The sequence below is a fragment of the Strix uralensis genome, chromosome 18 (assembly GCF_047716275.1).
Source record: "Strix uralensis isolate ZFMK-TIS-50842 chromosome 18, bStrUra1, whole genome shotgun sequence".
NCBI lineage: Eukaryota > Metazoa > Chordata > Aves > Strigiformes > Strigidae > Strix > Strix uralensis.
Window position 1 is genome coordinate 3939603 of NC_133989.1, and position 27251 is coordinate 3966853.

The following is a 27251-nucleotide window of genomic DNA, read 5'->3' on the forward strand; positions in this document are numbered from 1 at the left end:
TGAAAGGCCCTTGAAATGGGTGTAATTGCATAGTCTGCCAGGTACATGTGAACGCAGTCTGTGGAACTACGTATTTGAACTACACGCATCACGATGCTTTTTTTAAAAAGAGCTTTTCATATGTAAGACAGTAACTTTTCCAAGAGGGCTGGTTCCCGCTAGGCTGTCCCCAAAAGAGAAACAAATAGGATGATGTGAGGCAACAAGCAAATGCCCAGCATCAGCCTGGGAAGACCGGGACACGCTTAAGATCTTGTTTTGATTCCTGTGGGGTTCAAATACCGTGGCAATCCAACTGCATGGAGTCCAGACCTGATCTCCCTTGGTCACTCAGTATCTTCTTCATTTAAAGAAACAGTATTGGCCAGTTCAGGCATAACATTTTGTGTGTATCATTCAATTCTTGGATTTAAAAAAGTCTGTGCTAGAAAATCGAAGTAGTGTTTTGATGAATTAATTTATGTACTGGTGTATATATAACATTTTGTAATATGTTCAGTTTCTTATCTGTAAAGTATCTTCCCCCCAGTAGTGTATAAAGACCTGACTCTGTGTGTGTGTCCTTGCCAGTCCCACCATGGAGGGACTGCGGGTGGGCAGCAGAGGGATGGGGAGAAGGTTGGGTGATGGCTGAGCTGCTGCTTTCCCCCTTAGGTGAGAAAGCGAAGCCTTTCCCCGAGAGCCAGCCTTTCTGGGAAAAGCGGAAACAAATTTCCACTGTCCAAATGTAATGAGACCCAACAGCACACCCCGGGGAGAGTAAACTGGATTTTGTGGAGCCTTTTACTGTTTTGTTAATTAGTAATCGAGTTTTTTCCTGGAGACAAACCGATCTATCGGTTAATGGAGTTTAACGTACTAAAATACCAGCGAGCGCGACCAAGGCAGCGCAGCCGCGCAGATACAATAGGCGCATTGTTTCCCTGAGGATCCTATCCCCCCTTTATTGGGGGGGGAATCACTTCACCCCATTTGGCCTCTCCTCCCGCAAGGCCGCGGCTGCCCGTGGGACTGTGTGTGTGTGTGGAGGGGGGGGGGGGTGTTCAGAGGACCCCGCGCTGAGCGAAAGGGTTAAGGGCGGCGGGGCCGCGCAGGGGCGGGCGGCCCCTCCCCGCCGCCGGGGCTGAAGTAGCGCGGCCGCGGCGGCGCGGCGCGCAGTGCCGGGACGGGACGGGACTGGGGGAGGCCGGTGCCGCTGCCCGCCGCCCCCCCTCGCCGCTCGGGCACTGCTCGGTGAAGATGGCGAGGGCGGCGGAGCGGGGCGGTGCGCGGCCGGTGCTGGTGGTTTTGGTGGTGCTGGCGCTGCCCGCTGCCGCCGCCCGCCCGCCCGCCTCCTTCCCCAGCGATGTGAACGGGCACAGCCTCCACCCGCCCTACTTCAACCTGGCCGAGGGCACCCGCATCTCCGCCACCGCCACCTGCGGCGAGGAGGCGGCGGGCGCCGGCAGCCGCCGCGCCGTGGAGGATCTCTACTGCAAACTGGTCGGGGGGCCGGTGGCGGGGGGGGACCCCAACCAGACCATCCAGGTACGGCCGGGGCGGGGGGGGGGGCACACCCGGGCAGCTTGCAGAGCCTCGCTAGGGTGGTAAAGCCGCCTCCCGGCCGGGGGGGAAGGAGGGGAGGGTGTGCGCAAAAGGGTCCGATCCCCCCTTTGTGCTCCCCCGGCCGTCGGTCCCTCGTCCCAGCCCTGTTTTTCAGCCGCCGGTGCGAGCAGGGGCAGAGCTCGGTCTCACCGGGGGCAGGGAGGGCTGGGAGGGGCAGCAAAGAGTGGGGCAGCTCGGAGATGGACGAGCGAGCGGGGTTCAGGGCCCTACGGCTCCCACTGCCGCTGGTGTTTTCCCACACGTCCCCCCGACTCGCCCGGCCCCTACAGCCGGACCTTGTGCTGAGCTGGTCCACCGGCTGGCTGGTGGGTTAGTGGGGGGTTCTCTGGCAGGGAGCGAAGGGGTGGGCCTCAGGGCATCCTCCCCTGCCCAGGCCTGTACACTAGAGCCAGGAGCTGCCCCCGAAGCCCCCTGGAGCAGTGGGGTGATGAGACACACGTGCTCTTTCTCTCCCAGCCTTGCCAGAAGTTGCACATGTGCAACGCGGCTTGCTGAGTTGCTTTGGCGTTATTTTTAAAGTTATTCGTTCTTTATGTTGACAAAACCCTGGGCAAACCAGCTCCTGAATTCCTCTGCCAGTCAGAGAATCAACGTAGGATAAATGTGATAACATTTGCCTTTATGGATCTTAACTGTGCCATTCCCTCTGTGTTCAGTGGCGCACTAGGATGAGCAAAGGAGAAAGTTAAGAGGGTGAATTTTACAAGCCAGTGTCAGGTGACTTATCTCAGGGGTCCCATTTTAACTGGACCAGAGGGAGCTTGCAGCCAGGAATGTAGATGCTAAAAACTGCTGTGCGGTTTAACAGCTATGGCGCTCTTGAAGCGAGGAAAGAACGGTTGTAAACAGGCTTGTAAAACATGAGTTGTAGTTGCAGGAACTCCAGACCCGCTGCTCCCCGCCCCCCGCCCCCCCCCCCCCCCCCCCCCACCACCTCAGGGCAGCCCAAGCTGGGAAGAGCAGCTCTGATTTGAAATGCTTTGCAGCCTGAAGCTTGTCCCAGAGCCACCAGCTGCTGCTTGCCACTGTTTTCTGCTTGTTGCTTACGAGGTTGACAGTGCCAGTTCACCTGTTGCAGTGGAGCAGTGGGGTTGTCTGTGCTGTATGTAAGAAAGGAAGAGCAAGAAAAAACTGTCAGTGTTTCGGTTTGAGCCTTGCTTGGCTTTTGGTCGGGGTGGCTTTGTTATGAGATGATCTCTGAAGCATTTTTCTCATTCTGGCCACATTCTCCCAAGTTAGTGCAGTACTGGGAATTTTCTGGCTATTGTGTGGTTATGACATGGAATTTTTCTCTGTATGTAGTAGAAATTGTTGAAGATGTTACTGGATGGCAAAAAGCTGATACATCCTCCTATGAGTGTTGCCACCTTTTAAAGCGATCTATTTCAGTTTGCTGTACGGTAAAATAACATAACTTGAAGAAACTTTGCTTTAAGTAGGAGACTTATAGGGACCTCAGTGTGGTAATTGTACCTACAGTGAGGCAAAGGTAGTAAAGAAGTAACTGCTACTGTGTGCACTTGCAAACAAATGTGAATGATCTGGCAAGCAAAACTGGGAGGATAAGGCTGCTTGGAAAAGCTGGCAAATGCTTTTATCACTCCACATCTGTCCACCTGTGCTCCAGCCACACCGCTAGCTTAGCATTACACGCTGCACTAAGGATGCTGGTGACAAAAATAAACCCTTCAGGCTGGACCAGCTCTGGGGGCAGTTGTAACTCATCCTTCAAGTGCAGCCCTTTCCTGGCACCGCAGGGTGTGCACATTCTCTCGGCTTCCCCCGCTGCTGAACAGGGTTCCTTCTCTGCGGCTTTCTGCAGTGACCCCCTCCTGTCCCCTCTGCAGCTCTGGCACAGGGTCGCTTTGATCTGAGCACCACTTCCCAGGCCAGTGGTCTTCGGTCAGTCTGAAAGCTTTAGAAAAATCCTTTTGTAGTGGCTCCTTTCCGTGACCACAGGCAGCACCTAAAAGGGAGGGGAAGAAACAGGAGGCATCAGAGCAGAGGTCAGAGTTCCCAATTCATCCCCTTTAGGGGTTTCAGCACCACCCGGTGACTAAAGCAATGAGGGAGGTGGGAGGGAAGTGTTCAATTTGAGCAGACTGAAACAACAATAATGAACTCCACATGCACATCCTCGCTGCTGGCGTGTCCCACCAGCCACAGTTCCCTTCCCTTCTCTGTTCACCTGCTCAGTGCTGCTTGTGCACAGTGCAGCTGTCATGTAAAGGGGGTTTTGGTCAGGAATTCTGGAAAAACACCTCTTGGGACTCCAAGAGATTTCCATGTGCTGTGATGGTAAAGGGACATTTGCTTGATGAAAGACCAAGCTAAACATTAATACAATCATCTAGTCAATGAGTTCAGTCCGTTCTCTGCTGGTTTTCATTTGACATTGTAGAAGACTTTCAGGAAAGGGAGTTCATTGACTTTAAAACGTGACAGTCTTAAAATGTCGATAATCGTTAAGCTTTCTGCAGTAATGCTGCCCTAAAGACACTTGCAGTGGTTTTGGCACAGCTTGTGGGAAGGCTGTAAACCTTTTCAAGGAGTTTCCTTTGCTTTATTCAGGGCTTTTTGGCAGAAGACAGCATTTCTAACTGTGGGGGGCTTTTCAGTCCGCAATAATGTGATGCGCAGTGATGCTGAGGTGTGCTGAAAGGGACTTGTCATGGAGGTTTGCTTCCCTTGTCCCACTCGCTAACCAGCATGGGCAATCCTACCTTAACGATAGTGTTTGAAGATGAGGCAAAAGAGAGGGATTATAGGTTTATTTTTCTGTTCAAGCTTTACTGAAGATGCTTGTAGCTATCTGTCTTCCAAGAGACAGCTCTGCAAAGGCATAGCCAATGTGCTCATGTTCCCCATCCCACCCAGCTGCCTGGGGGCTGTTCAGAGACCTGCCAAAGCTGACAGGGATTGTATGCTGCTCAGAGAGACAGGGTTGTAGATGATTGTTTCAGGAGATTAGCAGTATAACAATAAGGGAAGTTACTAGCATTAATTGAAGCAATTATAGACCTTAGAATTTACAAACATGCAACAAACCTCACTGATTTCAAATCAGTGCTGCTTGTGCTTTCAGCGGAAGCCTGTCTTCACCCAAGCCCCACTGCTGCAAAACACTTGTTTGCACGTTGATTTGCAGCATTGATCTACACTTGCCTGAGCAGTGTTGGGGCTAACCGGAGGTCTTGTCCTCTCACTCTTCCAGGTGTTGGTGACAGATGAAGTCTAGAGCTGCTTCACACCTGAATCTCTCCTAATTAAGTGGCTTTCTCTTCTGATACCCTGCAGTAGTCAGTGACCATTTGGCCTGGTACTTTATCCAGTGCCTCATCTCTTGTGTGATGCTGTGCGGCACAGGGGAGCTGGCTCAGCCCAGGGTGACAGTTGGTGCTGTACCTCTCTGTATGTGTCTTTCTGTGTTTACATACACAATAGCACTGGACTTCAGTGGCTCAGCTGCAGCTGAAAACATATTTTTTAGAACAAGTTGCTGTTGCCTGGTGAGATAGCACCTGCTTAATTCTCTGTGAGCAGTTACTTGATCTGCAAGGACAGCCCCAGTAACAGTTTGTAACCATGCACTTTCTTTGTCTGAAATACTACTTTTTGCCCTCCATTTCCTGCCCTTTTTACCTCATCCCCAGAAGCCCAGGCTGCCCCATGCTCCCTGTGGTTTTCCGATAAATTAGGTAAGGTTGGGTCATGGCAGGGCCAGATAAACTGGGACAAAGCCATCTGCTTTCCCCCAGGCCAGCAGTGCCAGCGGGGTGCCAGGCTAGCCTTTATGCTCAGGGCAAAGTTCCCACTGACTTGAGCTGGGAACAGGATCAGGCCTCGCAGGTCTCTGGAAGCTGCCCTCCATTCAAACCTCCTCCTTATCTCTCTCCCTTTGCAGTTTGCTCTGATAGTGGCAGTTTCATGTTCTCTAAGCTGCCTTGCAACTTCTCACATTGCTGAAGTTCTTTCTTTGGTGTACCTTAGTGATGTCCACGCCTCTCCTGCTCTGGCAACCTGCTGTCTCTGCTAAGCCTGCAGCTCACAATTGCTTTGTAATTAAAATCCTCTGCTGATGTCAGAACTTCTCTCTTCCCTGTAGAGACCTGACGCACTGTGCAGGAGCCTGAGTTGCTCTAAAATACAAATAGCTGGAAATTATTCTCTTTGGGTTTAGGTCTGGCTCTAATGAAACAACTAATGAGCAGGTGCATCAGAGGGGCTAAGCCACTTTTAATGGCAAACTTAGTTCAGCTGTTGATGTGTTACCAGCCCAGTGGCAACTAATGCAGGCTGCACAGCAGTGGGGAGGGATAACAGCAGCATTACAAATGGGGAGCAGCTGATCCTAACTTTTAGTCCTCTCTTACTAAACTTGAAATGACTTTCACCCATCAGTGTGAACTTAGGGTTCAAAATGGCTTTCACATCTGTGGCAAGAATTTAAAGTATGAAAAGACTTTATTTTTCTGTTATTTATCCTTATTTTGTAACCTTGCCTTGCTTCTCCCCCCACCTTGGTGTTGTGTATTGCATGGCAGAAATTTCCACACAACCTGTTGCACCGGTTCCCATTAAAGGTTTGAGCTGAAGAGTTGGGTCAGTTTTATCTGGTCTGCTCTCCCCCCTCGCTCAATGCATGTTGAAACGAGCCTTGTCCTGACCTCTCTGTACGGTGGGAGCTCCCTGCGTGAGCGTCGGGGTTACCTGGATGGCTTCAGCCGCCCTTTTCTTTGGCCTTGTGCTTGCCCATCTGCTATTTTCATATCTCTAGAGGAGTTAATTAAAAGGTGTTCTTATTCAGAACAATTTGTGTTGCATAATTGCCTGCAAATAACATAGCACATGGCTGTGGGGAAGAATGCTGTGAAATCTGTTTCCTTTGCGCTGAAATTCCTCCAGAGTTTGGGGCATCTGGAAAATCACACGCTCTGCAGTGGCTCTGTCTTGTCTCAGCCCTTGTAGGGCTGCAGATGCAGTAAGCAGGAAGGAGATTGCCTGTCTTGAGATCATGTACCTGATACAATATTAAAGCTGGCTGCAGCTTTCTTGCCTGGGGATAACTGCGCCTTTAAAAGGAAAAGTGCCTGTAACAGAATTCCCTTCTAGGCTGTTTGTAGCAGCAATTCAAGTGACAGAACAGTGGCTTCACAAAACAAATAACTTTCAAATTTTCAGGTCTATTTGCAGATTTCCTTAAGAGTGGGTCAAATTCATTTGTGCATTAAATGGGAAAGAAAGAATTGCCCCTAACAGCTCAGGTCTTTGTCTGATCCTGCTTAGGAGGTGCTGTTAGAGTTGCAGAGCTGTTTTCTCTGGCAGCGTGTCCATGGAGCTGACAAAGCCACTTGCACCACAAAAGCAAGGCAGAAAAGTGCTTGCAGCTAGGTCCCTGGCCGGGTGACAGCAGGGGCTGTCCGTTTCTGGCCTTGCATTGCAGCATCGCCAGCAAGAGGAACTTGGCTGCTAGACTATTAAGCTTGAAAATGTAGCTGAAAGGACTATACTTGTGAAATGAATAGGTTGACAAGAAACAGATTGCAGGGAGTTGGGCAGAACTGCCAGTCTGGGTCCATAGGAATGACTGAATGGTCTGGGTCAGGATCTCTGGGTGTCAACAGGGGGGTGAGTGGCAGCCTCAGCAGAGGAACTGGTGGCCCTGGAGCCTGAGATACTGCTCTCCATTGCCGTGTGGCTTCATCCTCTACATACTCTTCTGCATCTGGCAACCTGTTCTTTGTGCCTGGGTCCCTTTCCTAATGCTCAGTGCGTATCTGAAATACAGAAGAGATGCTTCTTAGAGCAGCCCGAATTTTACACTTGGTGGTGGTTGTGGGGTTTTTGAGCTTTTTCTTGTTCTTTTTTCTGTCCATGCTCTGAATTGGTGCAAACAAAAATATATTAATTTGCATTAGCAGGTTTACACCCTATATTTTCTGAATTGCTGTGATACCTGTCTGCTTTGTGCCACATTTTTCTGGCTACAGTTAAATGTTATTTTTGTGCTTTCCAACAGGGCCAGTACTGTGACATCTGCTCCTCTGCAAACAGCAACAAGGCTCACCCCATAACAAATGCCATTGATGGGACAGAGCGCTGGTGGCAGAGCCCCCCTCTTTCCCGGGGGCTGGAGTTCAACCAGGTCAACGTCACTTTGGACCTTGGACAGGTAACCTGAGTCCTCCTTGGTTATGTTGTAGGACATGCTCCTCTCCTACTAAAATCCTTTGGTGGTCCTTGCTGGATGGGTGGGACAAACCCCACTCATTTAATGACAGGGCAGGAGGCTCTGCTTAAAATATGAAAGAGAAAACCTCTTGTCTGTCTGTTTGTAGTATTAGCTGCAGTCTGTGCTATTTGCTGTTCCTATTTAGGCTCTCCCTAAAAGTTGAGTTGCTCATGGAAACCTACTGCACTAAGGGGGTACCTGGCTCCCAAAGGGGGTTGGTTAGCAAGGCTTCACCCCAGCACAGAAAAATACAGCCCTGAGGAATTTGAGGTTGGGCTGTATAACTTGAGCTGTTACATTTAAAACTCTTTTAAAAAAAGCAAGTCCGTGCTGAAGATCTTCCTATAAAAGACAAAGAATGACAATGGATGATTGGTCTCTAATACTGGCAAGTCAAAGGGAATTAACATTGTAATAGCATGGCTGCCAGCCCCCACCGCCTCCTTTGCTGCTCCTATTCATCTGCAAAACTATCACTCTGGAAATGGGTTATTCTCTCAGACTTTCCTCAGCTTAGAGGAAAGCAGCAGAAAAGATGTCCTGGCTGAAGCCGCAGAGGCAGGAAGGTACTACAAGCCAGAGACCTGAAGGGCTGCGGGATGTGGCTCTGCTCCGGCTGTTGGATGGGGGAACTCCTCAGTGCTAGGCCCAGGGCAGGGGGTTCGTGAGACGCCCCTTCGTCTACAGTCTGTTAGCCCTTGTAATTCAGGATTTGGGGCGTTTGCTTTGTAGTCTATGACAGTTTAGCAGTTAACTACTGAAGTGCCCCTGTGAACAGGTAGGGATAGGCTTTCACCTCCTCTGCTGCACTTCCCCAAGCTCCGCTACCAGCCCTGCAAGCACCAGAGGCCAAGTTTGGGTCCTCCTTAGCAGGAAGGTCTGTGGGATGGGGCAGTTGTGGGCTGTGGGCAGCTCACCTCTTGCATAGAAAACCTGTCTGCTGTGATTGCTCGGGCAGCCTTTTGGGGACTGGGTGCACTGCCCCTTTATTTGGGAGTTTGCATGGATTGCAGTGATTTCAAGCCTTGTTGGTCACTGAAGCTTTTCTCTGACCTTGCAGGTGACTTTTTCACCCTCTCTGGTGGAGTAAAGGCTCATTTGTCACTGCTGTTTGTAAGGTGTCTGGCTCCAAATTTACAGCTACAGATACCTGGGATGGGAATGTACTGGTGATGATACCCTTCTGTTAGATGCCTCAAACACACACTTTAGTCACCAGGCTTGTCTCTGATCTGCTCCCTACCCTGCTGCAGCACTCACTTGGAGCCTTTCAAATACTGTCCACAAATTTGTTCTCTCCCATGAGCGCCAGCTATCTAAAGCTGTGCTATACACAGCACCAGCAAAATATCTCCTCTAACGCCTGGGGCACATCATGCATCGCATAATAGCTGTGTGGGCAAAGCCTCCCGGGGCCGCACACAGTGTGCTGATCCCGTTAGCCAACGTAGGTGGCATCTGCTGTGTCTCCGTGAAACTTCCCAGCTGGCAGGGGTGTGCTGGGTGGGTGGATGGCTTGCACTCCCTCCTCCAACCAAGGGCCAGCCTGCAAGGCAGCTTTCTGACCTTTGAAAGGGATTTTCAAAGACCAACTTTCCTTGAGAGCTTCTCCTCCTCTTTGGCATTCTCTGTGGCAGCTTTCTGGCTTCAGGCCAGAGCTACCCCAGCTGTGCTGTGTGCTTGCAAGCTGCTGCAGTTTGGATCACCTGGGGATTCGCAGCCTTCAGAGCTGCAGTACTGCGAGCCAGAGCCTGGAATAACGTGGTGAGGCTGCAGTACTGCTAAAACTCAGCTGATGTAAGTTTACCTTCTCCCTCCTGCCCTCCTCTCCCAAACCTCCGTATTTGCTTTCGGTACCCTGGGCAGTGGGATTGCACCATCGTTTCTGCAGGGTTGGTAGCAGAACTTGCACACGTGGTGCTGGTTGTAGTTGCTTCACCTGGTCAGGGGTTTCTCTGGGCTCACGGATCCTCTGCTTCTCTGCCACCTTAGCAAAGCAAGCTGTTGCCCAGCTGGTCTCAACAGGAGCACAAACCTTAAGCTTCAGCCCATTTTTAGTGGTTTCCTCTTTATGCATGCCCTTATTGTAAGTAATTGCTATAGTAATCTGTTTATGCTCCGGGTGAGAGTCAGTTCTTTGCTTTTCCCTCCTTTGTTTTGGTAGGTCGGGCAATAGGAACAAGATGAAATGTTACAGAATCGCTAATTTCCTCCTTTTGAAGTTGAGGCTGGTTGAAGGGATGGCAGATAAAAAGATGAATTCTTGAGACCCAGTGGGGTCTGCAGGGGCGGTGCTGGATCAGGCGGTCATACCTGGCAGCCAGGCTTTGCAAATTCCTCAGATACCTGTGAAACAGCACAGGTAACACCCTCAAAGGCATGTCTGAGAGCAGGGCCTTTTTTGGCTGGCAAACAGGGCCTCTCCTTGCTCTGTGTAACCCTCTAGGGAGCTCTTGGACCAATTAAGATTTAATTTAAAGGACTGGTGGCCACTAAAAGCTGTTGTCCCTTTGGGGGATCATGAGTGCCTGGCGCGCCGGTGCTGATGGCGTGGTGCTTTGGCAGGGCACCGCAGGGGCTGGCACAGGAGGTTGTGGTGTCAGCCCCCTCCCTTCACTGCTGTGCTTCCCTGCTGGCTTTGTCCCTCTCAAACCTAACTGCTTAATTACCACCAGGAATCAGGTTTCTCCAGCATCTGGCAAGGCTGTGGCAACTGGGAGAGGGGCAGTTAATTAAGCAGCCTGTTGGTCTTTGCTTTTGCTGGCTGGGAGCTTTTTCTCCTCACAGGGATGTTAAAATCCTATGGGAAGGAGAGAGGGAAGGAATATCGTTCACAGCCAGCAAATAAGTTAAAGAACGGCTCAGACTGGCCACCCAGCTGGTGTGAGTATATTAAACACTTGCATCACATCATCTTAGTGCCAGCAGTGGCCTAATCTTAACGGCTTCATTGGCAAGGCAGATCAGAGCTCCCACCACAGCATGGGAAGAGATCGTGTCTGATTATCTGCTGGGGGGTCGGATCTGAATTGCTCCTGCTGGTGCTGGGTCTGTTCCTGCCTCCTTTGGGAAGGATAGATTTTCTTTTCAGAATTGGTGAGGGTAAAAGCTGGGAGGGGATGAAATGTTGCTGAGGGTTCCCATGTCAGACAGAGGTCTGGGAGTCAGAAATGGCATATGACTTCAAGGAGGGAAGTTAAGTGGACTTTTAGGAGCTGCTGGGAGGGGAGTGTGAAGAGGGAATGTTTTTATGTTCTTGCTTTTAACCATAACCTTGTACTTAAAGCTTTAGTATGTTTAGGATGAATGGCTGGGCCACTGCATCAGTTTGCTGCAAAATACATCATGGCACCGTGATGAAGGTTTTGTAGGGTGGAAGAATTGAAGGGTGCTCTTTGCTGGGAGATCAGCATTGTGTGTTGTGGTATTGCTGGACAATCTGGACTTGTCCCCAAGACTGGCCACCCTGCCTGGCTTGCAGGGCAAAGGCCCGCATTGTGACGGAGGCTTTAGAGCCGTGTCCCATTGCGGCTCAGCTCTGGGCTCCTTCCTCTCCTGCCCGGAGCCTCCAGACCAGCTGGAAATGGGAAAGTGCCTCTGCCACAGCGGGGCTGTGTAGGGAGCAGAGGGACAGGAGATCATGACTCACTGCCACCACGGACACTGTCCCCTGGGATCCTGCTGTGATTAAGTGCCACAGTGGGTGGAGGGGAGGAAAGGGTGTGATGGAAGTTTGTTGGTGTGTTTTTTTTTTTTTTTTCCCCTCCCAAGAAGGTCGTTTGAGTCAGAGCTGACAAAAATCAGGAGGTTTAAAGAAACATGAATGACTGGCTTCCTGCCAGGGCCTGACATCTTCCTTGCATGAAGGTGAACCCAGGCCAGCCCTTCCCAGCGATGTTTATGGATAGTTGGTGCTTTATGATAAACTTTGTGGAGAGGAATGCTTGCAGTCATGCAAGAGCAGGAGCTTCGTGCCAGTGCTTGCTTGAGGTTAATTACTGCAGTGAGAAGGTGGCTGGATAGCATCCCCCTTCTCCCCCCACCTCCATCCCCAGAATCTGCTGGTCCCAGTGACACTAGAGAACAGCAGAATTTCAAACTGAAGCTTTGCAAGTAGTTTTAATTTACACCCCAAAGGTATTTAATTTGGCAGTGCCGCAGAGGGCACGCAGCCTCCCCTACGCACCAGTCACCAGCAGAAACCTCTATGTCCGTTCACCTCTGCCAATGAGGAGAGAAGAGAAACCTCCTCCTTTGGAGAGCTCCAGGCTGTTACTGCTTAAAATGCAGATCCCTTTAGGGTTAAAAAGAAGGAAAAAAAAAAAAGTTGCATTCATTGGTAACTCATGAAGATAGAAAGGAAATTAAAAGGATTGTGAGCTGAGCTCCTGGCCCAGTCTTGAAGGTATGTTTTGTAGTCACTGTAGGATGTGTCTAGGCAAGGGAGTAGATCGATAGCTTACCAGGTGCCTTGAGAAGTACCTCTTGAATTTTCTATTAATTAAAGTGGGATCTGCCAAAGTTACCATTTTTTCTGGCCTCTGTTGAACAGATTTACTTATGCTTGCCAAGCTCTTCTAGCTCCAAAGTAAAGGTGTTCATTGGCACAATACACACTGGATGCTTCAGCCCTTGGCCAACAGGCTGCTATTCTTTCAGTGTGAAACTTCTCTCAAAAGGAGGTGGGTGTTCTTCCTGTGGTGGATTTCCAGGGCATAAACCTACTTCCTTTCCCTCTTGCACTGCAAACGTGGCCCCTTGGGATGGGCTTTGCACAACGGTTAGACGTGCAGGATGGTTGCAGGTCCTGTGAATGTGGCTGAATGCCTGACTTGCATGAACAAGTCAATGCTCTTTGTGCAAACTTATTTGTTGTTAATGAATATTACATTCCTACTCATCCTTGGTAGATCTGGGCTGGGTTCTGGAGGTGAAAATGCCACTTGGCCTAATGCTAAAGAAACAGCACTGAACCAGAGCATAGTACCTTGTCTGCTCTGAAATCTTCTTTCACCTCAGTTTCTAGCCTCCCATTTATTTTCATTTAATTGAAATATTAATGGCAGCTGCTGGTGGAGATCTTCAGGAGCCCTCTTTGAAAAGCAGCTGGAAGAAAAGCCTTGCAAGCTGATGGGCTGAGTCTTACCTCCCTGTCCCTGGCAAAAGCCTTCAGCACACAGATAAATCTGTTTATTCCCTGGCTTAATTAATTGAAAAATCCTTCTTGATGAGTAAACTCATGAAATCTCAAGAGAAAGCTCATGCTTGTTCTTGAATGGAGCTGTTGTCCTAGTGGCTGCTTTCCCTAGGCTTGGGGTGGGATGGGGGTGATGGTCATTCAAGAAGAATTTTCAGCTAAAAACTAGATAAATTTCTCTCTTCTTTCACCTTGTTTGTTTAGCACCTTTGTTTCAGTTGCTGTGAGGGCTCTTTCAACCTCTGGGTGATGTAGCTGCTGCCCACATTTCCCTTTGAGGCATCCTTGTTCATTCTTGCTTTACATAGGGGAGAAACTTGAAACGAGTCTCTTCCTTTCCTCCCCTTGGTGGGGATGTCTTTTGCATCATTTTCCCCAGCACACATCGCTGGGAAATACACAGCTTCCCCTTCTCTTGCAACCACAGGCTGCCTTATCTGCCTGGCATCTGCTTTTCATGAAGCATTGCAAGAATGGGTGAAGATTTAAGATTTTTTTTTTTGTACATAGTTTTTACTTCTCTTAATTTCCCTTACTGTAAGGACTCTTGGTTTTCACTGTGCTGGGGCACCACTGTGGGAAAGGGGTAGGAGGACTTTGTGTCATTTATTGTGAGCTTTTGCACCTTAAGTAAAGGGCTGGGGCATAAAAATCTCTTAACAAAGACATTCTTTCTACAAATTGTTCTCCAGCTCTTGGAGCAAAAGCAGTATTAAAAATAAAGCACGTTAAGCAGGCTGAGCAGAAATCCTTTTTGCTTTTAACAGCTGAGCCTACAGTCTCTTCTCCTGTGTAGTGTCCTCTGCAAGTGCCATAAAATCCTCCAAAAGTAGTTCGAGATCTCTCTTTGTCCATTTATAGGCTTCAGAATCCTAGTTCCCTGGTCTGAAACGGCCTGTGGCTCCCCTTTAGCTACAGAGCCTGTTCAGTGCTGCTGTATTTTAACATGACTGTCAAGTGGAAGCAGGGTGCATATTTGTAATGCTTCTCTGGGAAAAACAGAAAAGGTGTGACTGTGAGAGAGAGCACAGCACTGGGAGCTGGCACTGAGCCCGGATGTATGGATCGTCTCTTCTCTCCCAATATATTTTCCTTTTATTGTTTGAAATAACTTAGCTTGTGAAGGCTGTTCTGTTTCCTTCAAAGCTGCAGTTCCCCTGACCCAGACCAGCAGCGCTTTTTTTTTTTTTTTTTGTGCTGATAAGGGGAGATTTTTGCCTTTGCCCCTTCTCAACCTTTTTGTACTTTCTGCCAGCTCCCACCGGATTCCTGGCTCCAGTGGCTGTGCAGGAACCGCTCAGGTGAGTGGGAAGGGAGTGCCTGATTGTTACTCGAGTGGGGATCTGTCTCCTCCAGCAGCAAGAGCAGACCCATCCTCTTTTCAAACAGCCTTGCCAAGTTGGATGCCAAGTTCACTTCTCCAGGATCCAGAGCAGCTGAGGCTTCTTTCCTCTTTGTTACTGCTGATGTTGGTTGCTGTAAGGGAAAAGATGTGCAGAGTATCAGTTTAGGTAAATCATGGATGACATACAAGTTTTAATTGTATGTTATGTTTAGTTAAGTCATGAACCAGTACTGCTTAAAATCAGTTTTCCAGGGCTGCAGTGAGTAGATGGTATTTCACTTGTAACATTTGATTTCCAAGAGAGCTGCTGTACCTCACGTCTGCCAGGCTGTGAGCACGAGAGAGGAGAAGGCTTGCAGCGGGGCAGGAGGCTCTGGGCAGATCACTCGGCATTGTGGCACGTTTTGTGGTCTCCAAGGAGGGTGTTTCTGCCCATCCTTTGCATCTTGTACAAATGACCCTTGTGCTTCAATGGCTTAATCTTCCCAGAGGCTGTGCTTGCTCTGCCTAGACCTGAACCAGCTCCGGAGAATTCAGGTGTTAAAATAAGCCTCAGCCTCCCCCCAGAACAGCTCCAGGTAATGACTGATGAAAGGATAATTACTCTGTTTCTAAAACGTGTGTGCAAGATTTCCACTGTAATTTCTCCCTAGATATTGTTGCCTATTTTTAATTTTGGCGTGATGAGAAACAAGGAGGCTGATGGTGAGGTTTCCTGCCATGGAGCTCCCCCTTCCCTCCAGGCTGCCTGTTCCTGCTCAACTCCTTGGGATTCTTCAAAGATTAGGAGAAAGCCTCGGGGCGAGCATGAGCTGGGGAGAGGTCAGGTGAGCTGCAAGCTGGCGTATGGGAGGCTTTAGTTTGTAATGAATAGCTGGAAGGCAAGCCTTGTAATTTCTTGCTGTTCTCCTGGAAAGTGTCTGCTTGGCTGGGCTGGTAAACAAGAGCGTGCCTTGAATCGGGTGTGAATGTGTGCAGATATGCGTGCTCCAGGGGTCAGCTTCCTCGGCCTGTTTGTGGTTGTACCAGGCAAGTTAAAACAGACCAGTACCGTCTAGGTCAGGCCTCTGTTTACTGGAGAATCATGTTTTCCTACTTCAGACAGATGTTACAGGAAGCATTTTGTGAAGGTCAGTGTCCCCAGTGGAGCCGGAGAGGTTCACAGCTCTGACATGGAGTGTGCTGGTATCCAAGTAAGTGGGCTAGCATTTTCTGCACTTTGGCTTGTCCCATCTCCAAAATGGGAATACTGTATCTGTCTCCATCATTTTGGATGCACAGCCTGTGTGCTGGAGCCTGCACAGCACCAGACCAATGAGTACAAAATCGTTTGCAGAAGAGAATGATTTCTTGAGTCAATCCCCCAGGACAGCTCTTGGCTTGGCCTTGTGCAGCCCTTCTGTCCATCGTCTTCCTCCAGCAAGCGACAGCATCCCTCCCCACTGCGGGGGGTGCTTGGCTGTCCGTGAACTCATGTCCTGAACACGCACCCGAGTGCACGCTGTGGAGGCCAAAGGCTGTGAGCCTGTTCTTTGTGTGACCCAGACGTGGGCTAGGAGACACACTCATCCTGTGGCATTACACAGTTGGTTCAGTTCTTGACGTTTGTCCTGATGATGATGATAAGCCCCTCAAGTGGGCTGTTCCTGCTTCCTGGGGCAGGTTTCCAGGAGCGGTCCTTGCTCTCTGTGGCTCCGGCACAGCTATGTCCTGGCTCAGATCCACTGGGCTGGCAGGGAGGATAGTAAATACACTTCTGATCATCTGCCTAGTCAGCTTCTCTGCTCTTTCAAGCCTGTTCTAGCCCCCTGCACCTTTCTTTTGATGCTTTACCAAGCCTGGCTCAGCCCTGCTTTCATCTCTGCCTTATCCTTTTATTATAGTCATAAATGTGGGCCTCCGGGCTGTGCCCAGCCTTGATCCTCAGCCGTTTCCTGTTTTCTGGATTCAGTGCTCTTCAAATTCCAGACCTCCCCTGCTATGTGTGATGCCAAGCAATGCAATAAATAGTCCATTGCTTCCCATTTGATAGAAAATAAAAGGGAGACCAGTAAGGAAGACACAAAATAGAGGCACATGCCCAGTGACACAGCATGGAAGAGTCTAAATGGCTTATGAGTAGACTTAAGATCAATGGCAGCTAATTAGGAAATGTGGCTTATTCACACAGACCTGATAACTGAGTTTTTGCTGCTTAAGGCGTGTTGAGGAGATGGTTAGAGAGGAGAGATTGGAACAGGGATTTGTCATACTGGGAGATCCAGGGAGGAGGACGAGGCCTTGAGAGTGGCACGTGGATGACTCTGTGCAAGGTGAGGAAGGTGCAGTGGTCTGGGGCTACTTTGGTCACCAGAAACTGGCAAGGATGGGAGGAGTGATGTTATTTTGTGCTCTGTAGAAGGACTTGTCAAGCGTGACTGTAAAAAAGATCTTTGTTAACATGATGTCACTGCTAATGGAAGGTGGGTCTGGATGGTGCCAGCTCCCGTTTGTGCAGCACAGGTAGCAACAGTGCCTGTTTCCTTCAAGCGCCCCAGCCTGGCCCAATGAACGCTGCTTTGGAAAGGCAGCCACCCAGAGACAGGGAGAACAGAGGTGGGGCTGTTGGTGTAGTTTAGGTACTCAGCATCCACTTCCCTTCTCAGTCCTCTTCTGTGATGGTTCATTGTGTTCTCTAGGTGGACTGGGTATCACCTGCTTGACATCAACAAGGGTGTGTAGTGAACTGCCTGCCAGCACGGTGCCACCACTGATAGGGTGTCTGGTGGCTCTGAAGCAGCTGGGATGGGGACATGCTCCTTCCTGACAGGTCTGCTCAGAGGGGACAGCAGCCTTTGGCAGAGAGCACGAGGAGGTAACAGGGGCCAGCCATTGCTGCTGCAACAAGACTTGCTGGGGCTTGTCAGTCAGAGCTCCTGGAGGACAGTGTTAGGATGGTAGTTGGACTGTCTTGTCCTTCCCTTTGTCAAACAACAAAACATTCATGGGAGACATGAGTCTCCTGGATGTGGCAGGAAGCATCATACCTCTTCTTACCAGCCACATTGACCTTAAGAAGCTGTAACTCTCTGCAGCAGGGTTAAATTAGCTGAGCTGCTGTTGCAGGGCTGCGTTTGCCTGTATTGCATAGTGTACATGGTTCTCTGGAAGATGGAGTAAGTTGCCTTTATCCTAGAAGATTTGCATATCCTTGATGACTTTTACCATTGTACCTCTGTGTGCTGAAAACCACATCTTTGATGGAGCAGACTTGCTGGCAAAGCCTGCGTGTATAACTCTGCTCTAGTTGGTGTGTTCTGCCTCAGAATAATTTTGTGTCTTCTGCTTGGCATCCTGAGTCTTTTCAGTGGTGATTAAACCCATGCAGTGACAAGCAAACAGACAAATCCTGAGGGTTGCCACTATTTTTCACACATGCATTTAGTTGCTCTTTCCTGTTTCTTTCTTTGCCTGCTTTGATACAGAACTCTTCCTCACACACACACACTCAGCTGAGCTCTATTTATGGGTTCCTACGAGTTCCCGTCACTGTGGATTGGAGCATGCCCTGTGACCAAAAACCAGTTGGCATGCTGCTGTAGGCATCTCTTGGATCTAATTAAATGCATGTGATGCCAAGCCCTGATGGAAAGGGGAAAAGAATGGCTTTCTGGTATTTGCACATAGTTGCCAGCTGTAGACACAGACTCACGACTGCAAACAGAAATCTGTATAACTGGCTTCATCATGACTTCACTGTTGTTGTCCTGGCTCTTTGCTAAAGCTGTTCCTTAATCCTTTTCCAGGCTTTTGCAAAGTCTGCATCCACCCAAACTTAGTGGGCACAAAGATTTTTGGCTGGACTCCAGGACGGGTTTTGTTTTTTTCTTTCTTTATCAGTCATTGCTTTCTGACTTGGAGTAGCCTTGCTTCAAGTCTCTTTAAACGGGACTGTAAATACAAGGGGGCTCTCGGGGGATTGTGAGTGCAAAACCCATGTTCTTGTGAGCCTTGAATGTCCAAATAGCAGCAAGAACTGCCCTGCAAACGCTGTAGCTGCAGATCTCTGCTGGTGTTAGCAGTGGCATTGGGAATGTTAATCCTGCTGCGGCTCTGGTATGTGCTGCTGTTGGGTCGGCTAACCCGGCTCTGAATGACAGTGTCATGGTGGGGAAACTTGCTGACAAATGCTAACATAGTGCATGGCTATAACACAGATTTTTAGAAGAATAAACTTGCTTGCACGTGTCAGGTTTGGCTTTGTTGAAATCTGCTAACAACTATAGCTTTAAACCCAGTGTTGTCAAGGCTTGCAGGAACCGTGCAGAAGAATTAGAGAAAAGCGATGCTTCTGAAATGTCTGGAAACTTGGCTCAGTTGGGTTTGGCACAGGGAGCTACTACATGGTGCAAGGGAGACTTTTCCTGTTGGAGCTGGGTCTGCTCTGTATGTGTGGGACCTGGAGCTGATGCCTGACAGTGGTCCAGAAAGGGACCTTCCAAAACTTCTTGGCCCTGGGAATGGACAAGGTGAGTAAGAAAGACAGGGAATGGAGAGCAGAAAGGAAATGGCATTTGCCATCTCCTAGAACTGGGGTCAGAAGCAGACAGAAATAAGGTGTTGGAGCTGGAGCATCCATATCTTCTTCCAAATCCAACAGAGGAAGGATTTAGGTATACTGCTCTTGGATGCCAGAGGGCTTGGGACTCCTGTGACGCTTGTGTGAGTCATTCATTTTTGGCATTTGGCCATTTAAAATGAAAAGTCTTCATGGATTTGGTGGCAGGCTGAGACCTCTCACTTTGTGCCAATTTTTAGCTAATTCATCCTCTTCCGTTTCCTTCCCTTCCTCACCCTGCCCATGCGCGCAGGTTTGTGACAGGATATCCACTCCATTCAGGGGAATGGGGGAAATATTTGCTTGTAGCATGGCCAGCTGCCAAGGTTGCTTTGTTCTCCTTGTTACTGAAAGGACGTCCCAAGGAAACCCTCGGAGCTTAAGTTGGCATGCGACTTGGAGTTGATTTCCTGCAGCTCTGGAAGTGAAATGCATGACATTGGGACTTTTTTTTTTAATCCCATAAACGCAAGGAAAGGGAAGACCTGGTTTGGGCTACAGACAGGCTGGATCTGAAACCCTCTCTTCAGTGGGAAATTGCTGTGACACAGCCATAAAAGTTGTACCTTGTCAAGGTTAAAATCAGTCTAGGTTTTTTTAAGGTGGATATAAGCTGAGCTTGCAACAGGCCTGGGTTTTCTAGGAGAATTCAAATTCAGTTGTGTGGTTAAGACGATGGTTGCCCCTGCATCCCTCAGCATGTTGTAGCTGGAAGCTCTTCTTGGTGACACCCAAGCCCTGCTGTGATTGCAGAAGACCCTTTTGTAACAAATTCAGAGCTATAATGATGGTGGCAAGAAACATCGTGAATTGCAGTGTCTGAGGTTTAACTCCTTGGTCTGGTCAAATCAGGGCTCTGGGGTGATGGGGTTATGGGCTGTATAGAGAGGGTGAGACGGCTCTTCCTCAGTGCAGCGGGCTGATGCCTGGGCTGATGCTCTAACACCTTGCTCTGCCTGCTGGCCCTGCAGGACAGAAGATTGGGCTTCTGTGTGTCACAGTAGCTCAGGTGGCATCTATCTGTGTGCATGCTGTGTTGTGGTGGGATTATTACATCGCTGCCCCAGGCCCCCATGAAAACTCTGGAACTTCCCAGACATCTAATTCACTGTTGGCCACAGAAAGAGCAGGAGCTCTTTCAAGTCTCATCTAGTGTCTAAAGCACAAAATCGTATTTGTATCCTATGGAAGGGAACTCGAGTGCTTCTTTTTTCAGCCCATGATTTAGCCAAGGGCTTCCTGAATAAACAGATCAGCAAGGCTTTGTCAGTACTGAAAAGGGTTTTACTATAGCTCTTTTACAGTATTTTTTTTTATTGTTAGTACTGCAGGGTCATGGAGCAGGTCCCATATTTGTACAGCTCCTAGCATGCTTTGGAGAGCCCATCCCAACAAGCTTGTGGTCCTAGCTGTTATAGCTGTGCTTGTAAAACTATCCTGCAAGCTGCAGAGACAAGTATTCTTCTGTCTGGCTTTTCCATTTCAATCGCAAACTGACCCAGGAACTCTTTAAGGATATTTAAATTGTCTTGTGCAGTGAACCTGGATTGATATTGCTATAACTTAAGTCATAGAATGTACAGTTGGGAACATTTGTTTGCTCTAGATGGTAGGAATGTCCTCTTGAAAATGTGCTATGCTTTGGTAAGTATGAATAAAGGGTTTTTCCATCCCCCTCTCCAGGTTTCGGAAGGCCAAAGTCTTGAAACCACTTCGAAAGCGTGCTAAAGCTGTGCTGATAAGATATGCAGCAAATGTGCTTGAGAGCCTAATGTAGGAACAGAAATGTCTAAGCTGTTTACTTTCCCCTTAACAGTGTGAAAAATTAGTATGTCTTAAGGAGCCTGGGGAATTGTGTGCTCAGAGTAAGGGCTACACCAAAATATTATTCCTGGCTTACGTTTTCCCTGGGGCTGACAGCTGAAACGCTTGGTTCAGACTTACTGGGTAGGAGACTGGAGCAGGTTTGGACTCTGCAGAGCCTCAGTGGTTGCAGTTTCGTTTCTAGCCAGGCTCCCTCTAGCTCTCTGAGCTTGGTACAGAGGTGGGATAGCCTCTTGATACAGCAAGTCCCATGTTGTTTGGAGATGTGATTTTTCTATCCTGTTAATTCCTTATTTTCTTCACCCACCACTTTGTCGTTAACCTTCTTCACCCAATGAGCCAGGTTATCTCAATTTTGGTAGTAGATCTGTGCACCTGTTAGAGTGCTGGGAGCTTTTGGCAAGTCTGGATTCACAACACCAGCAGCCCAAGTCAGAGCAGGATGCTGTACTACACCCTCTGTTTTACACCAGTGTTCTCCTTCCCTGTGTCCAGCACCCAATCTCTACCACTGCGTTCGTGATCCAGAGTGCAGCTTAAATTCTCCAGCAGGAGGACTGGAGACTGTTCCCTGGAGGTGATCAGACTGCACAAAGAAATTGTGACTCAGTTGTGTGTTACCTTTAATGTGAGCAAAGGGCAGATCTGGGCCTCCTGCACTGACAAACGCAGCTGGAATTCCAGCCTTTTCCAGCACATGTTGCTCACCCAAACCAGGGTGGAGGCAGGTGCTGTAGCCTGCCCAGCAGAGAAGCAGGTCTGCTTCCAGCAGGGAGGATGGATGGGTGCTGCAGGCAAGACCCACATGGCTTTGCTTCCCTCTTTGCTGCTTTTTGCCTGAAAAGCTTGAGTGGTTACCCCAGGCCATGGGGCAGAGGAGCAGGGCACTCATTTGAGTTGGGGGCCCCGTCTCTGCACACGCTGGTTCCCTCTGACATCCACGAGCCATCTGCAGAAAAACACTTCTATGGAAGGCCAGGTGCTGTGGACTGTAGTACCGTGAGAATGACAATGCAGTTATTGCTTAAAAACTTGTTTTTAACCTTCCAAGTAAATGACATACCTGTGCTATGCCCCCACCCTGGATACATGCCATTGCACATGCCCTCCCTTCTTTCAGCAGTGGTCTTTCTTTTAGTGGTGTGTGCTTACACACCCAGACCTTTTATCTTCACTAAATCACAGCTTTCTTAAGCCCTTGTGTTTTCTGTAGCACTCCCCTTATCTCTGTTCCTTCCCAGGGTTGGGCAGTGGGAGCAGGGAAGCAGGAGGGGCTGAGCAAGCTGTAAATGCCTGTTTGCCCTGCAGTGATGCTGTCTGGCTTACAGCGACACGCAAAACTGAGAGCAATAGGGGCACCTGTAGGACAGTTACTTTCTTCCAAATTGCTGGGCAGTTGGGGTTTCTGCAAGGTGATTTTTTTTTTTAAGGGTCTGAGGCAGTAGGATGTGCAGCACAAACTTGCAGTTTGTCATGTGGATGTCAGCTCATGGAAAGGGGCTGAAAACTGGATTGAAGGTTGCTGTCAAGTATCTGTATGGTCTTGTCTCTGCTCTCTGGCCCCTTGTCTCTGCCTTGTTCCTTCTTTCCAACCATCAGAATAAGGATACTGGGAAGTGCTTGCAGTGATTCCAGGCAGACTGCAGGACCAGTACACGTGCACTTTCACAGCCTGGTGTGCTCCGGGGTGCTGGGACAGGGCTCTGCTCTTCATGCAGTCCGGGGCTGGGCAGCCCCACACACTCTGCTGTGCCTTTCGGTCACATGTAACACTGTCAACAAGGACAGTGTGGCTGGTGTCCTGCCCAGCTCATGAAATGAGTGTTTCTGATGAGAAGTATTGCAGTTCCTCCCATGTTTTCTCTCCCTTTCCTACAGTAGGCATTCAGGGGTGGCTTCACAGCATGTGGTCACCTCTTGGTAGCCCCCAGGGTCTGGATCAACCCTGTGTGTGTGCAGGTGTGTGTCCATATGTGTGTATCTGCTCTTGTCCTCCTGTGGTTGAACCTGCAGAAAAGACCCTGGGTTTCATGGCTGCTCCTTGCAAGGACATCTTACTTGCTTGTTGACCCTTTGAGTTGCAGAGCGATGGCTCAGAGCTCTGCTTCCCAGCAGGTTTGTTTTCTGTATCGGGTTTACAATCCATAGTGAAGGGCAGCAACTCCAAAGCTTGCACCACCTTTGCGCCATTCTGTAGCCAGAGCTGAAGGTTTGGGGGATGATGTGAAGAGTTGCATCTTCGTGCTGTTTTGGGAGAAACCTGCAACATGGGTGCACCTGGATGAGGTATGGTGCCTGCGGTGGTGCAAGCAGCTATCCTTTTACAAGCATATCCTTTGAATAATGTGCAAATAGTTGCAGAGCGCTATCAATTTTGCTCAGTTTATAAGGCATCTGACCTTTCTTTTGCTAAGGCTTTCAACAAGCCAATTTACAGTCTTGGAAGGGACCACCCAGAGTCTGGTTTCATGGCCAGCAGAGGGGGAAGGGAGGGAACTCTTCAAAGAGCAGAGGAGGCAAAATTACTACCGTGGCCTCTATATTGATTTCATGAACCATGAGGCTCAGAGTCAGATGCCAGTCTGCTTTGCTGTGATCTTAGCAGAATGTGACCCCTGTCCCTCAGCAGCAGAGGTATGGAGGTGATCGCGTTTCCTCAGGCAGATCTGATTTCTGGAGGCCGTGAGGGTGATGTACCCTCCGCCTGGGAACAGTGCTGGGAGGCATCGCAGGGGAGGCTTTGGCTGTGCCTGGTAGACACACCATCTAGTATAAACAGCCACCACAACAGCTTTGGAGGAGAGTGCCAAACAGTGTGGATTGCTTGTAGCTACCCTGTTTGCACGAATGGCTTTGCCTCCCCTCCTTTGAAGACGATGACTCTCTTTGAAAGCAGGAGACCAAGAATCTGGTCTCAGACAAGTTGAAAGACACTATTTACAAATGTTTATCCCAGAAAATATTTATAAATCTCCCCTTGGGAGCAGAGCCGTACAGTACAGTGTCCTCCCTTGGACTGTGAAGTACAGCTATCTAACAGCTCGTGAGCCAAACCCGCTCAGGTTAGCGTGCATCCTGCTGAGGGACACTGCTTCTTCCCAACAGCCACTTATTGTTGACCCCATGGTGTTTAGATCACTGTTATACACTGTGCTGTATTCAATGCTAAATTGCACTGGCAAGGTCCCTGCCTCTAGAAGAACTGTGAGTGTTCAGCAAAGGAGAGTAGCTAAATGGCTGCTCTCAGCAGCTGCTCTAAAGGTGTTTTGGAATATTCACACCAGGTCGTTAAAAGCTTCTTGTTAATCTCATAGTAGGATGACATGCTATAGCAATGCTACTGCTGCTTCCAAAATAACAGCCTCGTGCCCTTTGTTCTCGCTCCAGGGTAGCGTGCACCTCCCCAAGTGCGGTTGTGTGCTGCCCCTTTCCCTGTCCCTGCCCCAACAGCACCGCAGATCCTGGAGCCTGATGGAGATGAGCTGCCTGTGCCTGCAGTGCTGGTGGTCTCACGCCTCTCCAGGGAGGACACGCGCCGGGTATTCAGGGCATGCTGAGTTTGTAATCCCATGTTTACGCTGTATCCATAACTAGTACTTAAATTGCTGTCTTTTTTTTTTTTTTTTTACGTTGAGGGTAGTAAATCCCTGCGGTGATGCTATTTTTTGGGCAGGGAGTGAGGATAAGGGCTTGGATTTCTGCAGTGGTAGGACCGATCAGCTATCAAGTACCTACACCACCAGGAAGGAGGAAATATGAGCCGGCTGCTGCGCAGACTGGGACCCTGCCTTTGGTGCCAGTGTTGGAAAGGCTTTGGGGTTTATTTTCCCCACATCCCAACGTCTGCATCTCACGTCAGCAGTGAGGCCTGGTGCGGTTCAGTGTTCCTGCTCCGCGTGCCTCAGTGTCCCCAGGGCCGGGACAGGATGTGAGCACATTTATGGCGTCGCTGCCCTGGGTCGGGTTGCTGAAAGGGAGAGGGGGTGACAGGTGCCTTGCCGGCAGCACGGCCGAGTGCCACGGCGCAGCTCCCCATGAATAGAAACCTCCCGGATTTGAAACTAGGTCAGAAGTGTGACCTGAAACACACTGCTGGGCTTGAGAAGCTTCAGGCTGCACCTCTTCCTCCAGTCCCTGGCTGCTGGGGACTGTGCATGTCTCATCTGCCAGAAATTCGGTGTTAAAACTGCAAGCAGGTGGATTAGTGCTGCTTCTGTCTTGATGCTGTCTGAGCAGAAGTGCTTACAGGAGTAATGTTGTTTGCAGTTGGCCTCTTCTTTGTGTGCTGATACCTTTCTGACCAGGGTAGCGGGAGGTGTATTGAAAGCATCAGTTCTCAGCTAAGTGAAGCTGTTGCTTTTGAGCTGGGCTTGTCTGTCAGCAACAAGACCCACTTTCTGCAGCAAAGTACCTCCAAGGTAGCCCTGGGGCGGATCAGAGAAAAGCCAGGTTCTACGGTGAGCAGAGCAAAGCAGCTGCAGATGTCTGAGCTGCAAGAGCTACTGGGACTCAAGACCAGAGTGACCGCACGTGTCTGCAGTGTGCTTCGTCTTAATGCATTGTTTATTTGATGTCCTGTTTGTTCTGGCAAAGCCTGATTGCCTGCTGAGATAGATAACTGAATGTTGGAAAACAGCATGAGTGAACTCTGTTTCTCAAAAAGAAATGTCTTGCATTTGCCAGAAGCAGCTTTTCTGCCAGTGGCTGGTACATGGCAGCCAGGGATCCCGTAAGGGAGAGGAGAGTCTCTCTGCCTGTCCCCAAGGCAGGAGAGGTGGCACACCTCATTTTGGAAGTGCTTTTGGTGTCCAGGGTAGATGCAACAAACCCAGATTAAAGGCTTTAGGCTTCAGTTGCCTCGCAGCTCTGGGTGTCAGATGGGGTGCATGGGAAGGCTTTGGCTCTGGGTTGTGCCTTCCCTCTTCCCTTGTACCTGCTGCTGGCCCTTTGAGGGGTGCCCGGTGCTTTCAGCAGTCTCCACTACACACCCAGCAGTGACAGCCTGCACGCAGGACATGGCCACGGTGGGGACAGTCAGCAGCCTGCCCCAGAGGGACTGCCTTCTGCCCCACCACATAGCGAGCCATTAATTTCCTGTTATTAGTTAGAATAACACAGTGTGTATTTAAAAACAACCCCACATTAGTCCTCCCTCTGAAAGAATTCGAACCTGTCATGAAATTCAGAGGAGAAACGTTTTCCCAGACAGCCTGTCCAAAGCAGAGCATTTCTGTTCTTGTCAGCTGCTTGTGTTTCTGGGAAAAGCAATCGGTGCATCCGACAGCAGGGCTCTTCTGGAGGTGTGGGGGCAAAAAGCACTGTCCTGGGGAGCGCCTGTCGGGCAGGACTTGCCGCAGAGATGCCCAGAGCAGAGGCAGGTTTGGGCAGCCTGGCACCACCTTTAAGTTGTGATTGAGACATGATAAAGGTCATGGATATGTGTCAGCAAATAACGCGTAGCCCTGCTCCCTCCCACCATGGCCCAACACCGTTGCTCCATGATGTTTAATCAGCAACTGGCTGCAGAAATTGGGGTGCACTCAGGGTGTGGAGAGCGATGGTGTAACAGTGAATTGAAATAATTCCCTGGTTGTTTACTGTGAGCATCTGGCCTGGACGAAGCAATATTTTACGTGCATGCTTGCAAGTGTGTGTGGTGGTTGTCATGCCCTCTGCTGTGTTCATGCCAACTTGGGCTGGAGGAGCTGGTCCTAGGGACAGCGTGAAGCTTGTGGGTACACCTGAGGGGGTAGAAGGGGGCTCAGTTGTCATCCCAGGGGGGAGGAACACATCAGCATCGCCCAGCTGAAGAGATGTGAGATGGAGATTGAAGAATTCCGTGATATTTCACTGGCTGATGGAAACCATACTGAAAACCTCTGCCTGGGGGAGTTGCTGCATTTCATTAAATAAAAGCAGCTTCTTTTCATCCTGCTGGAATTGAGCTGCCAGGGGCAGACAGAAAACACGTTGTTGATACCACACTCACAATATGATCTTATCAGCTCCTGCCCGTGAATTGTGACCAAGTTTAATTGACTCTTTCCCCAGGTTGGTTTTGGGATGGTTTCTCTTCCCCAGCAAACAAGTTTTCCAGATGCTTACTTTAAAGGAAAAAGGAAAAAAAAAAAAAAGGTATTTTCTTTGGCCACCTTTTCAGCTTCCAGCTGTTAAGTACTGGAAATGTGTTCTTCATTATGTCCAAGAGAGAAATGTTTCTTTCTTCCGATTGGGGTGGCAATAAATATTTCAAAACATAATATGCTGTAGACAAGTGAGTTAGCATAATTTGTTTTCTGCACAGCAGCATGCAGCAGGCTGAGCTGGTTGAAGTGGGGAATGAACGCCAGCGTGATGAATGGGCCAGGGAGTTGCTGTGGGCTTGCCTTAATACATCAGCTGTCCCCAGGATGTTCACAGTCACTTTTTTGGGTATAGATTCGATAACCAA

The 27251-nt window shown here is 49.4% G+C and overlaps 1 protein-coding gene across 1 annotated transcript in view; it reads left to right on the forward strand.

The window, feature by feature from the left end:
* The first annotated feature begins 1170 nt into the window (after positions 1-1170).
* The window catches only part of LAMA5 (laminin subunit alpha 5), a 97612-nt gene continuing 71531 nt past the window's right edge, over positions 1171-27251 (forward strand). Inside the window, exons 1-2 of the mRNA XM_074888487.1 lie at positions 1171-1527; positions 7625-7777. Of these exons, the coding sequence (XP_074744588.1) occupies positions 1240-1527; positions 7625-7777 (441 nt within the window). The 5' untranslated portion in view covers positions 1171-1239. The remainder of the gene's footprint in view (positions 1528-7624; positions 7778-27251) is intronic.